The 13,199-nt window shown below is 43.9% G+C and overlaps 1 protein-coding gene across 4 annotated transcripts; it reads right to left on the reverse strand.

Annotated features, from left to right (window-relative positions):
- Positions 1 to 1,410: 1,410 nt before the first annotated feature.
- Positions 1,411 to 10,687, reverse strand: SNRPE (small nuclear ribonucleoprotein polypeptide E). 4 transcript variants are annotated; one of them, XM_011990466.1, is made up of 5 exons: positions 10,530 to 10,668; positions 10,047 to 10,087; positions 8,521 to 8,583; positions 7,133 to 7,211; positions 1,411 to 2,705 (listed from the first exon to the last, which is right to left on the reverse strand). In XM_011990466.1, exons 1-5 carry the CDS (start codon positions 10,543 to 10,545, stop codon positions 2,650 to 2,652), a joined length of 255 nt encoding a protein of 84 aa, XP_011845856.1. In that variant the 5' UTR covers positions 10,546 to 10,668; the 3' UTR covers positions 1,411 to 2,649. The 4 variants fall into 4 exon arrangements, with proteins under 4 accessions (XP_011845856.1, XP_011845853.1, XP_011845852.1 ...); XM_011990464.1 differs by having other exon boundaries at positions 2,484 to 2,705; positions 10,047 to 10,073; positions 10,560 to 10,687; XM_011990463.1 differs by lacking the exon at positions 10,047 to 10,087 and having other exon boundaries at positions 10,530 to 10,687.
- Between the last annotated feature and the right edge of the window lie 2,512 nt (positions 10,688 to 13,199).

The following is a 13,199-nucleotide window of genomic DNA, read 5'->3' on the forward strand; positions in this document are numbered from 1 at the left end:
ATGGCCATGGCAGCCCCTCCCAGCCCATCCCTTCCTGTGGATGCCCCAGAGCCAGTGGAAGAGGCCACTGTGCAAGGGAGCATAGGAAATAGGAGTGAACATAGCCTCGCCTAAGTGAGGCTCAGTCCTAGCCCTCAACCCAGTCATGGAGTTTATTGCCTGGGGTACCCCCCTGGCCCATGACTCCAGCTATAAAACAATTTGTTTTTGTTTTTGTTTTTTTCCAAAATAAAGCCTTAACTACCTCTGCCATTTAAAAAAAAAAATTGCTAGGCTTGGTGGTGTGTGCCTGTGGTCCCAGCTACTCAGGGGGCTGAAGTGGGAGAATCGCTTGAGTCCAAGAGGTCAAGATCACAGTCAACTATGATTGTGGCACTGCACTCCAGCCTGGGCAACAGAGCAAGACTCTGTCTCAACAATAAAGTTCAAACAAGCATTTCCTCACAAAAGCATGCATCAGTAGATAGTTAAGGAAAATGCCTGTGTTACCCAGTTAACCTGAGATGCTACTAGACTTACTTACCCCACCATGACACTTTCCGGCCCATAATGCCTTAATCCAAATTAGAAGTACACTCTCTAATCCTGAAACTGTTGACAAGTGTGATATGACGAGAGTTGGTAACCCAAAGCACAATATCCTATTATTTTCAAACTTTTCCTTCTCCCTACCTGCTACTAATTGACCACCAGGCCCACATCAGCACTTTTCTTTCAGAGCCTGATTCTCTATTCCTCCCACCCCCACTTCAAGAATGCTATGAGGGTGAGGGGTGTCTATCACGACCCCCTCAGCAACCAACAGCCGTTCTAGAAAAGCTGACATAACCCAGGGCTGCCAACAAGAGCAGCTTCCCAGCAGGATGTTTTAGTAACCTTAATGAGGCAGAGAGCAACGCCTCCCGTAAATTCTGGTTGGAAGAAACGATCTAGAGATGGCGGAAAAGTACAACTTAAAAAGCAAACACCACAGGCTCCAGTAGAGCAGGAAAGCAAGCAGGGATTTCTAAATACAGACTTCAATTGTAAGAGTTCGCTGTACCTTAATTCTCACTATCATCATTTGCTCTGTCAAAAATAGAACCTTCCATGTCTTGATCCATTCAGAATAAGCCACAGCAGGCACAGCTCTGCTTCCACAGGGCAGCCAAGTCAGAAAGGCCACACAGGGAAATGGAAAAGGCAGCCAGCAGGTTTTCTTAGAGATTATACTCCTCTGGGCTTTTATCCTTCTTCCCAGCTATTCTGGTGCCAAGAAGGCTGCAGGGAGGTCTTTGCTCTGCTCTGAAAAAGCTTCAACTCAATCTTTTCACCAGCAGGGCTGAAGCAGTCTCAGGGCTGTAACTCCCTCTGCTGCCCAATGTTTTCTTTGCATGTTGTGATCAGTTTAATTAATTTCAAACTCAAACGTTAAAAGAACTAATGCAGCCCTTTATTTCAAAATATAATCGAAAGAGCATGAGTTCAGACAGGAGGAATATAGATGGAATGCACGGTTCAAAGTTGTATACACTTCTGCATTCACCTACAAATCTCCTTTATCTCAGAAAGGATTTCTTTTATTCAGTTTCATGAACTGAAACTACAGTCTCCTTCACAGGCATGTAGAAAAGTAGGAGCCAGACTTCTTGGTCCTTCCTCATCCATCCTTAATAACAGCATTGCCTTTAGCAGAACTTAAGGCAGGCCTTATTCACCTTTCAAGATCCAATTTAAATAGTACTTAGGATGAGGCATTAAAACTATCTGTTTACCAGTCTGTTTCACTGTACTGATTCAACACTGTGTCTAGCTAACAGCATATGCTCACTATCTATCTAACAGAATTCTAACTAGAACCATGTGCAATATTGGGGGAAGGGAAACCTGCCCACATAAGAATTCAACCAGAAATCACTGGGGGAAGAACCAAAATTCTTAAGAGATAAGAATAAGAGACAGGTGTGTTTCTCTAATATACCATTATTCTGCCTAACAATTTACCTACCAGCTGTGCTTGTGGTCCTTTTCAGATTACCAATCTCAGTCTCTTTCCTGTAAACTCTTAACTCATTTTTAAAGTACTTGAAAGGCACTTCATTCTTTGCCTATACCCAAATACTTCTCACATTCTGATCTTAGTGATAAAATTCACAAAGACCTCACAGTGACTCAGTTACAGTGTTGAGCAATACTGACCCAATTAAATAACGTACCCAACCTATTTAGGTTAGAAACTCTGGTATTCCAGCATCCAGAACCAGAAGTGATGAAGACATTTATTAGTGCAATAACCCCAATTTATTTTTGTGAACCCTCCCCTTCTCCACCTCCCAATACTGGAAGCTTACCTGTCAGGCAGAATTCCTAATCTGCCTCAAAATCTACAGGTCCAAGCTCTGCGAATACCAAGTGCTCAAGGCAACTGCCACCCTTCAGAAAACTAAAGTAAATACCAACAACAAACGGTGTTAGTGTGTAAAAAGTCTCTACTGATGAATAGGAAGAAGCAATGTAAATTTTTAAATACAAACAATCCCACAGCATTTATTGCCATCTTGTATAACACAAGGGTAATCAAAACAATATGAATAAATGTTCATATTAGACAAAGGACATCTAAAAACAAACTGTATTCTTCTCAACAATTTCTCCCTTCATTGATCATTTCTAGTTGGAGACACTTTGTAGCAGAGTAATATTATCTCCTTTCAGCATGATCCGACCTGCAACACAAAAACAACAAAAGGCTGTTAATAGCCACACACTCAGATGTTTTACTCTCAGAATTTTGTATCCAGTTTTTGAACAACATTTTGAAAATGCTTTCTTATAAAAACACGTAAACATTTTCAAGTGTCCATATAGTGAAATGCTTTCTGGCTCCATTAGAATACATTTACCTTTTCTACAAACTAACAAAGGTAGATGATATTTCATGACAAGCATCATTTCTATGAACTAAGTCAACTCAATAGGCCTCATACAACATTTCCCAATGCTGAGTTTGTAAAAGTTTGGAAATGAGTCGTATGTCAAGTTTGGGAAATATAGCATATTATAACTCCATTCTTAAAGTTGTTAGTATATTAAAGACTCCACCCTATCTCTACTAAAAATACAAAATTAGTTGGGCGTGGTGCCGTGTGCCTGTAATCCCAGCTACTTGCGAGGCTGAGGCAGGAGAATCGCTTGAACCTGGGAGGCGGTGGTTGCAGTGAGCTGAGATCGCACCATTGCACGCCAGCCTGGGCAACAAGAGCAAAACTCTGTCTCAAAAAAAAAAAAACAAAACAAAACTCCACCCTACAATAAACAAACCTGTTTAAGTTCTACCCAAACTTTCCTAAGGTTATTTAAGACGATACTTTTCTAAGAAATCTATAAACATCTTCAGGAACACTGGTGTTCACTGGCAGAACAGTTTGAGACATGTTGATCAACTCCAACAGCAATTAAACTGTTCTACTTTCCCAGGCTTCTGCAGGTATTAATAATATTCTATTCTACAGGATGAATACTACCATGAGAATTCAACAGTTGGTAAATAATTTATAAATAATATGACCTCGGTGAGGCTAAGCCTTCCCTTCCTGGCAAGACATCTTAAAATCTGAAAAATCCAGCTGGGTATGGTGGCTCATGCCTATAATCCCAGCACTTTGGGAGGCCAAGGTGGGCGGAATGCCTGAGCTTAGGAGTTTGAGACCAGCCTGGACAACACGGTGAAACCCGGTCTTCTACTAAAATATAAAAAATCAGCCAAGTGTGGCGGCATGCACCTGTAATCCCAGTTACTTAGGAGGCTGCGGCAGGAGAATCACTTGAACCCATGAGGTGGAGGTTGTAGTGAGCTGAGATTGTGCCATGGCACTCAAGCCTGGGAGACAAAGCAAGACTCCGTCTCCAAAAAAAAAAAATAAATAAATCTAAAAAACCCAGGTTTTCATAAAAATAGTGTAAGCAGGAAGAAGCTAGCGAAACACCATACTGCTTCTCAGAATCTACTTTCCACATATCTAGTATAGGTTCATGAGAATCCCGAGGGTCTGAGAGACACCTGAAACCCACCACTGATAAAAGTATTAGTGAGCATTTAACAAATGAAGACAAAATGCCTAAATAAACCTCAAGTGAATGGGATGTTAATAGAAATGATTCAGTGTGTCTTGAAACCGTGAATACTAAGACCATTCATTAACTGGGTTAAGAAATACCGTTCATTGCCAGGCTTAGTGGCTCACACATATAATCCCAGCATTTGGGAGGCCAAGGCAGGTGGACTGCCTGAGCTCAGAAGTTAGAGACCAGCCTGGGCAACACAGTGAAACCCCATCTCTACTAAAACACAAAAAATCAGCCAGGCGCGGTGGTGCACGCCTGTAGCCCCAGCTACTCGGGAGTCTGAGGCAGCAGAATTGCTTAAACCCAGGAGGCGGAGGTTGCAGTGAGCCAAGATCGCGTCATTACATTCCAGCCTGGGCAACAGAGTGAGACTCCGTCTCCAAAAACAAAAGAAAGAAATACCATTCATTATATAAGTATTTTTTAGTTTCTATTATGCGCCAGGCATTGAGTTAGGTACTGAGCACACTAGGGATCAAAAAAGGCATGATTCATGCACTTATGGTGAAGCATCTCATAACAGGAGAGACATTAATAAAATAATTTCAATAATAAATGTTTTACTACAAACTCAGGGAGCACATAACCCCGCCTCCCCCATCCCCAGCAAAATCAAATTAAACTCTGAACTTTTTAGAACAGGGCTTCCTAACCCCTGGGCCACAGACCAGTACCAGTCCTGGTCCCTGTTAGAAACCAGGTCACACAGCAAGTGAGCAGTGGGCAAGGTGGCAGAGCTTCATCTGTATTTACAGTCACTCCACATCACTAGTATTCCTGCCTGGGCTCTGCCTCCTGTCAGATCAGCGGAGGCCTTAGATTCTCATAGGAGCATGAAACCTATTGTGAACAGGGCATAGAGGGATCTAGGTTGCGCACTCCTTATGAGAACCTAATGCCTGATGATCTGTCACTGTCTCCCATCACCCCCAGATGGGACTGTCTAGTTGTGGGAAAATAAGCTCAGGGTTCACACTGATTCTACATGATGGTGAGTTGTATCATTATTTTATTAAATATTACAATGTAATAATAATAGAAATAAAGTGCACCATAAATGTAATGTGCTTGAATCATCCGAAAACCATCCCCCACACTCCGGTCCATAGAAAAACTGTCTTCCACAAAACTGGTCTCTGGTGCCAAAACGGTTGGGGACCACTGTCTTAAGAGAATTGATATTTGATCTGAGCTCTAAAGACACAAGGAATATCATATACAAAGATTAATGGTTGGGCAAATGCACAGACTCAAAGAACTGAAATAAGACACGTGTTGCTAAAGCTCAGAAAGTAAGGCACAGTGATATGAGATGAGCAGAGGGAGATAAGACTAGATCATAAAGATCATTAGATTTGCAGAATCATTAGATTTTTTTTATCCTAAGAGCAACAGGAAGTCACTGAAGAATTTCAAGCAAAGGGATGACATGTTCAGATTGGTGTTTTTAAAAGATGACTGAGGCCTGGAAAGCAAACTGGAGGTAGCTGCAGAGAAATCAATTAGTAAGCTGAATTGGAAACTGGTGCCATTCAATAAGGCGGGAAATAATAATACAATAGCTCTAAACAGTGTGAGTTGGAATTGAGTTTGCTTTCTGATATGCTGACTTTAAGAAGCCTTTGAAACATTCAAGTAGAAATGGTGAATAGGCCCAGACTTGGGAGTCCCAAATTTGGGAGTCAATATACATAGATGGTAATTGAAGCTGTACTCCAGTGCCTAGGCAGACAATACTGAATGACAGGAGGGCCTAGAACCAAGCCTGGAGCAACTCATTTAGTGACTGGGTCCCAAAGAATGAACATACAAGTCTGAAAAATAGCCAGAAAAGAAAAATTAAAACCCAAGTATAATATCGTAGAGCCAAGGTGCGATACTGCAAAATATTTATTTGGTCTTCAATCCCATACAACTCCTAAAATCCTCAGAATCTCTAAGGTGTTGCCTTTTTGTATGCTAATGATTGACTGACCACCAGCAGCCCCTGCAAAGTTTCAGCATTGGAGCTGCTCACTGAAAGGACCAAGGCATTAGGGAGGTCAAACTTTCAGCCCCACCCTCCAACCCAGGGAGGAGAAGAGGAGCTGAAGGTTAAGCTGATCACCAATAGCCAATTTATTCAGTCAGGCCTACATAATGAAGCTTACATAAAAACTGAAAACAATGGGTTTCTGACAGCTCAACACATGGAGGTTCCCAGAGAGCAGTGAGCTTGTAGAGGGCACAAAAGCTTCGCATCCCTTCCTATATGCCTTGCCCTGTGCATCTCTTCATCTGTATTCTTTGTAATATCCTTTATAATAAACCAGTAAATATAAGTGTTTCCCTGAGTTCTGTGAGCTGCTCTAGCAAATTAATTAAACCAAAGGAGGAATTATGGGACCCAGTTTACAGCCAGTCAGTAAGAAGGACAGGTAAAACAATCTGGAGCTGACAATTGGCATCTGGTGGAGCATCGAGGGGCAGGGAAGGCAATCTTGGGGATTGAGCCCTCAACCTCTGGGAACTGACACTATCTCCAGGTAGATAGTGTTAGAACTGAACTGAACTTGACGACTCCAAGCTGACGTCCACTGCCGAACTGACTGCTTGCTTGGTGTGTGGGGAAATACGCCCACACATCTGGTCACAGAAGTCTTCTGTGTTAATTATTGTCAACTGAGGAAATAGAAAAATCTACTTGGGTTTTCCCCCCTACTCAGACAAGGGAACAAAGCGCTTTAAGGAGGGAGTGGCCAATGGTGCCAAATGCTGTTGAGAGTTTAATTAAAATGAGGATTAGTACTGATCATTAGATTTAACACCACTAGTCTTTGGTTCCCTTGGTGAGAGCTCTCTGGGCAGAGAAGCCAAAATGGAGTGTGGTGAGAAGTGAGTGGTAGAGAATAATTTCAAAAGTGTACTACTACTCTGAATAACTTCTCAAATGCAAAGTAAAATCAAACATGAACTGAGTTGCAGGTCACTGAATTCTGCAAGTGAACAAAACATTTCTACGATTCTGTAAGACCACTTATATCCTTACCCAGTTGTTTTCTTGACTTTGTTTTAGAATGAATCTCTTCTGCATCATCTAATACAAGGTTCATATATTCATCAAAACCCTAGAAAAATAAACAAACTGTCATCGTCAAAGAAAATCACATCCAACCCATTTTAAATGTGTATACCTATGCAGATACAAAATCCAACTAACTTCAAAGATTCACTCATCTCAAGCCCCGCACTCCACCTTCCACCCAAAGTCTTTTTTCTTTTTTTTGAGAAAGGATCTCACTTTGTCTCCCAGGCTAGAATGCAGTGGTGTGACCTCGGCTCACTGCAGCTCGACCTCCTGGGTTCAAGCAATACTGCTGCCTCAGCCCCACCAAGTAACTGGGACTACAGGGCGCACCACCGTGCCTGGCTACTTTCTGTATTTCTGGTAGAAACAGGGTTTCATCATGTTGCCCAGGCTGGTCTCGAACTCCGGAGCTAAAGTGATTCATCATGCTCGGCCTCTCAAAGTGCTAGGATTACAGACGTGAGCCACCGTGCCCAGCAAAATATTTAAAAATTAGCTGGACATGGTGGTGCATGCCTATAGTCCCAGCTACTAGAGGCTGAGGTGGAAGAATCACTTGAGCCAAGGAGTTCAAGATTGTAGTGAGCTCTGACAGCACCTGGGTGACAAAGCAAGATCCCAACTTAAAAAAAAAAAATTACTTAGGGTAGCCTGCTATCCCTATTTAACCCCACTGAGCTCTATTCAGGTATCACCTAACCCACAACAAACAATTCCATTAGTCCCCACCCTTCCTAATTTCCTTTCTTTTGTCTCCTCTCTCCATACTAACATCGTTGCTCAAATATTTTTTTTTCAAATAATTTTTAAAAGTTAATTTTCAGCCAGGCATCGTGGCTCATGCCTGTAATCCCAAGACTTTGAGAGGCTGAGGTGGGAGAATCACCTGAGCCCAGGAGACCAGCCTGGACAACAATGTGAGACCTCGTCTCTATAAAAAATAAAAATTTAGCAGGCTGTGATGGTGCACACTTTTGGTCCTAGCTACTTGGAAGGCTGAGGCAGGAGGACTGCTTGAGCCCAGGAGGTTGAGGCCACAACGAGCCATGACTGTGCCACTGCACTCCAGCCTAAGCAACAGAACAAGGCCCTTTCTCAAAAATAAAATACAAATTTTCTTCTCAACACAGACAGAGGAAAGAAAATGCATTAAAACTTAATTTTCCCTGTCTATTAAAAATTACCCAATCCTTACCTATCAACAATGAAAAAAGGCTAAATAGCGGCCCCCAAAAAACTTTGCTCAGGTTGGATCTTTCACTTTTTATACACTGTTCTGGCTAGCCACTTTCTGAGAAATCTTTTTCTATGACCAAACTGCTATGAGATAAAATTGCCTGGATACTCACAATGATACAGCCTTCTATCCGCATATTCACTTGCTCATAGAGCCACACCTGAATCCGCGATCTCTGAAATAATCATAAAAGTGGAAACGTTAAAAAAAGAAAAATGGGGCCGGGCGCAGCGACTCATGCCTGTAATTCCAGCACTTGGGGAGGCCCAGGCAGGTGGATCACAAGGTCAAGAGATAGAGAGCATCCTGGCTAACATGGTGAAGCCCCATCTCTACTAAAAATACAAAAAAAATTAGCTGGGCGTGGTAGCACACGCCTGTAGTACCAGTTATCAGGAGGCTGAAGCAGGGGAATCACTTGAACCCGGGAGGCGGAAACTGCAGTGAGCCGAGATTGAGCCACTACACTTCAGCCTGGGGGACAGAGTGAGACTCCGTCTTAAAAAAAAAAGAAAAGAAAAAAAAGAAAAAGAAAAACAGGCCAGCTGCCTCGATTCACACCTGTAATTCCAGTACTTTGGGATGCCAAAGCAGAATAATTCGCTTTGTGGCCAGGTGTTCAAGATTAGCCTGTGCAACATTAAGCAAGATCTTGCCCCCTCCCCCGCCCCCCTCCCAAAATTGAAGTACACAAAACCTAACCATTTTGGTCAAACGACAAGAGAAATATGGCTCCCAAAAAAAACTGTAATGAATGTAAGTCAAGAGTTTTAACTAATTAGCCCATATCTAAGAATTATTCACTAGTAATAATAATCTCAAAGAGAATTTTCATTTAATAAGTTCTATATTGGAACTATATAACCTAATAATTTTCCTGTGATCTTGGGACTCAACATTTCTTACTGCTTCTGGTTTCAATCTATTTAAGAGTGAAAGTTTTTGACAGCATAGCACAAAGCAGCAATTTCTAATGACCAAGGGCTTATATCTTGCAGCAAAATCCAGTTCCAAAACAAAGCTTTCTCATGTCACACACCTAACAACCAGGACAGGCGCCCTCAATTCAGGTGGTTAAAAATTATTATCACCTGAAATTAATGTTTTTCAGTTGTGTTGTCACACTATAAAATTTAAGTTGCTAAAGTTCCCCCCAAAGGAAAGCAGCTGCCACCAAATTCCTCTGAAGCTACCCCTTCTTTCTTTTCCCGTCTTTAAGTTTTCCAACAGATATTAAACACACCACCTCTTGACATGGTTTAAGTTGGTTGGGTTTTTCTTCCAATGTGTTTCATCTTAAAGGGGAGAGGTTCCAACGTTCTAGGCATAATCACTACTAACAAAACTACTGATGCCCAAATACCATGCTCAAGTCTGCTGATAATACTTTTTGGAATTAAAAAGTATTTTTGATCTTGCAAAGTAATAATACAATTCTTTGCATGTTGGGAAGTGGCATGGATACACACCACTTCACCACATTAGTGCTTTCTCAGTACTCCTTCCCCTCGATTACCCTTCAATCTCCAGTTACATCTATTTTTAAATTCTAGAACACAGCGATCACTCAGGTTAACACAAAAAACTAAATCAGTTCATCTATTTAAAAAATAGTTACGAAACAAGCAACTTACGTACATTTTGTAAGTATCTGAAGATGAGGTTCTGCACCACAGTGGCTAAGGAAAAAATACAAAAGCAGCATAGACTCTGCTTCCTGAAACAACTGGACGACCCTGTTTCCGTCTCACCTTGGTATACTGAACGCGAGGTCTGGTGCTTACGCAAACAAAAAGTACCCAGCTGGGCATTCATTAGGGGTCTTCTAAAGATTAAAGAACATCCCTTCTACTTTCATTCCCCTGGAGTTTCCCGAAACCTTTAACTCCCATTTTCACTCCGCACCTAAAGTTCTCTTCCCTCCTTTCGCCGCCTCCATTCCTGCATTGCCCCACAGCAGGGGTCCACCCAAGACCACCTCCCCACCATCACGGTTCTTCAACTACCCGCGCTTTCTTCCAGTCTTGGTCGCCCCGGGGGCTCATGGGATGTGGATTCGTACTCCGCTACCCCAGGCCTGCTCTCAGTCTGCGCCTTCGCACCCCGTATTCTGGCCCGAACCTCCCAGTCCTGACATCCTGCGTAGGATACGATGGGCTGCACCATAACCTTCTGCACTTTCTGGCCCTGGCCACGGTACGCCATGGTGAAATTTCACAAAGAGCACAACCTCACGCTGCCTCTGAGAGCAATTTCCGGAATAAAGAACCGGAGGCGGAAGTATGTGAAGGTTACGCGACGACATGGGCGTCTCCTAGGAAATGCCCCTCTAGCCACGAAGTCATGTTTCTCTGCTGCACGGCCTCCGAGGGAGGCCAAACTGAGGCGTCTGCGCTGTGGAAGGTGGACCGGTCCTAAAGCGCCACCTGGAGGCAGGCGGGAGGAGGTGCCTTCGGTTGCCATGTCTCCAATTTCTTTTCTTTTCTTTTTTTTTTTTTTGAGGCGAAGTCTCGCTCTCTCGCCCAGGCTAGAGTGCAGTGGCGCGATCTCAGCTCACTGCAACCTCTGCCTCCCGGGTTCAAGCGATTCTCCTGCCTCAGCCTCCCGAGTAGGTGGGACTACAGGCGCGTGCCACCACGTCCTACTAATTTTTTGTATTGCTGGTAGAGACGGGGTTTCACCATGTTGGCCAGGATGGTCTCGATCTCCTGACCTCAAGATTCGCCCGCCTCGGCCTCCCAAAGTGCTGGGATTACAGGCGTGAGACACTGCGCCCAGCCCGTATCTCCATTTTCTGAGTTAGCTTAAAAAGCCAAAATCGTCCCACTGTGTATCTCTGTGTGTAAAGTGAGTTAATTTCGTGCCTTTCCTAAAAGTTTAGGCTTGATAACAGCGTTGTGGTGGACAGGGTAGGGCGGCAAGAAGCCCAAACTTCAGGCCTCCCGCCTCTGGCAGTCGGCCAGGGGCGGTCTGCATTCCAAAGCCAGACGGCTGGTTCGCTCCAGTTACGGATTCAGCTCAGCCACTTCGTGGAGCAAGTTTACTGTTCAGGTGGCAACTGAGGGTGGCGATCTACCATGAAGACGCTGAAATCTACATGCTGGGCGCAAATCCAGCTCTTTTAGAGTTGGGTGACAAAGGATAAATTACTCAGCCTCACCGTGTCTTGGCTTAGTTTTCAAAACGGAGATTAAAGTAAAGATTAACTTTACTCAGGGGGTTGAAGATTCAATGAAAGAATTGTCTATGTGTGCACACAGTTAGGCGTCAGCCAGTGTCAGAACATGTCCTTCCCTGAATAACACAGCTACTAAGTGGAAGAGCTGGAATTCGTAGTTGTGCCTGACCCCAAAGCCCAACTACCTTTCCATTGTGTCATGGCTTGTGGCCTGGCAGAGAGTTCATTTAATTGGCATACACGTTATAGAAGAGGAAACTGAAGTTTAGACTTTTGAAAGGACTTGCCTTAAGGGAACACGGATTAGGGCAAATGGCAGAATCAAAATTAGCTTTTCTGAGGGCTTCTGTTTAGTGGGGATAATAGTAATGACGACCTCAGAAAGGGTTTGAGTTGAAAGTGATTTTTAAACTACACAAAGCGGCCAGGCTCATGCATGTAATCCCAGCATTTTGGGAGGCCGAGGCAGGTGGGTCATCTGAGGTCGGGAGTTCGAGACCAGCCTGGGCAACATGGTGAAACCTTGTCTCTACTAAAAATACAAAAATTAGCCATGCATGGTAGCACACGCCTGTAATCCCAGCTACTGTGGGAGACTGAGACAGGAGAATCGCTGTCTGCAAATCGCCGGGAGGCAGAGGTTGCAGTGAGCCGAGATCATGCCACTGCACTCCAGCCTTGGTGACAGAGCGAGACTCTGTCTCAAAAAAATAAATAAGAATAAATAAACTACACAAAGCTAGCAAATGCTTGGGATAACTATTTCCTTTAAAAAATTTCAGCCGGGGCTGGGCACAGTGGCTCATGCCTGTAAATCCCAGCACTTTGGGAGGCTGAGGCAGGTGGATCACCCGAGGTCAGGAGTTCGAGACCAGCTTGGCCAACCTGGCGAAACCCTGTCTCTACTAAAAAAAAAAAAAAAAAAAATTCAGCCGGGTGCGCTAGCTCATGCCTGTAATCCCAGCATTTTGAGAGGCAGAGGCAGGAGGCTTGTTTGAGCCCAGGAGTTCAACACCAGCCTGAGCAACATAATCAGACCTTGGCTCTACAAAAACATTTTAAAATTAGCCAAGCCTGATGGTGCGTGCTTGTAATCCCAGCTACTCTGGAGGCTGACGTAGGAGAATCTCTTGAACCCAGGAGGCAGAGGTTGCAGTGAGCAGAGATCATGCCACTGCACTCCAGCCTGAGCAACAGAGCCAGGCCCTGTCAAAAAGAAAAAAAAAAAGATTGCCTAGCTGGGTTTGGTGGCATGGCCTGTGTTCCCAAGTACTAGGGGAGGCTGAGGTAGTAGGACTGCTTGAGCCTAGGAGTTCAAGAGTGCAGTGAGCTGTAATGGCACCTATAAATAGCCACTACAGTCCAGCCTGGGCAACATAGTGAGACCCAGTCTTTAAAAAATATTCCCCCATCCAAACCCAATAGAGTGTCACGTTGTCTGACTTCAAGACAGTATGTTTATTTTTCCCCACTACCCTCCCCCCCTTTTCTTTTAGACAGGATCTTCTGATGTGGCACAGGCTGACACGCAGTGGTGCAATCTCGGCTCACTGCAACTTCCCCACCAGGGCTCAAGCGATCCTCCCACCTCAGTCTCTGGAATAGCTCGGACC

This window comes from Mandrillus leucophaeus, unplaced genomic scaffold, assembly GCF_000951045.1.
Source record: "Mandrillus leucophaeus isolate KB7577 unplaced genomic scaffold, Mleu.le_1.0 Scaffold38, whole genome shotgun sequence".
In the NCBI taxonomy this organism is placed as follows: domain Eukaryota; kingdom Metazoa; phylum Chordata; class Mammalia; order Primates; family Cercopithecidae; genus Mandrillus; species Mandrillus leucophaeus.

What these genes read in the sequence shown, in the direction of transcription:
- SNRPE (XM_011990462.1), bottom strand. Translation starts at nt 10,223, where the DNA reads ATGAATGCCCAGCTGGGTACTTTTTGTTTGCGTAAGCACCAGACCTCG. An exon ending in TCTTCAGATACTTACAAAAT is followed by an intron (nt 8,584 to 10,046) that starts GTACGTAAGTTG and finishes TGATTATTTCAG; the next exon opens with AGATCGCGGATTCAGGTGTG. An exon ending in AAAGTCAAGAAAACAACTGG is followed by an intron (nt 2,706 to 7,132) that starts GTAAGGATATAA and finishes TTTGTGTTGCAG; the next exon opens with GTCGGATCATGCTGAAAGGA.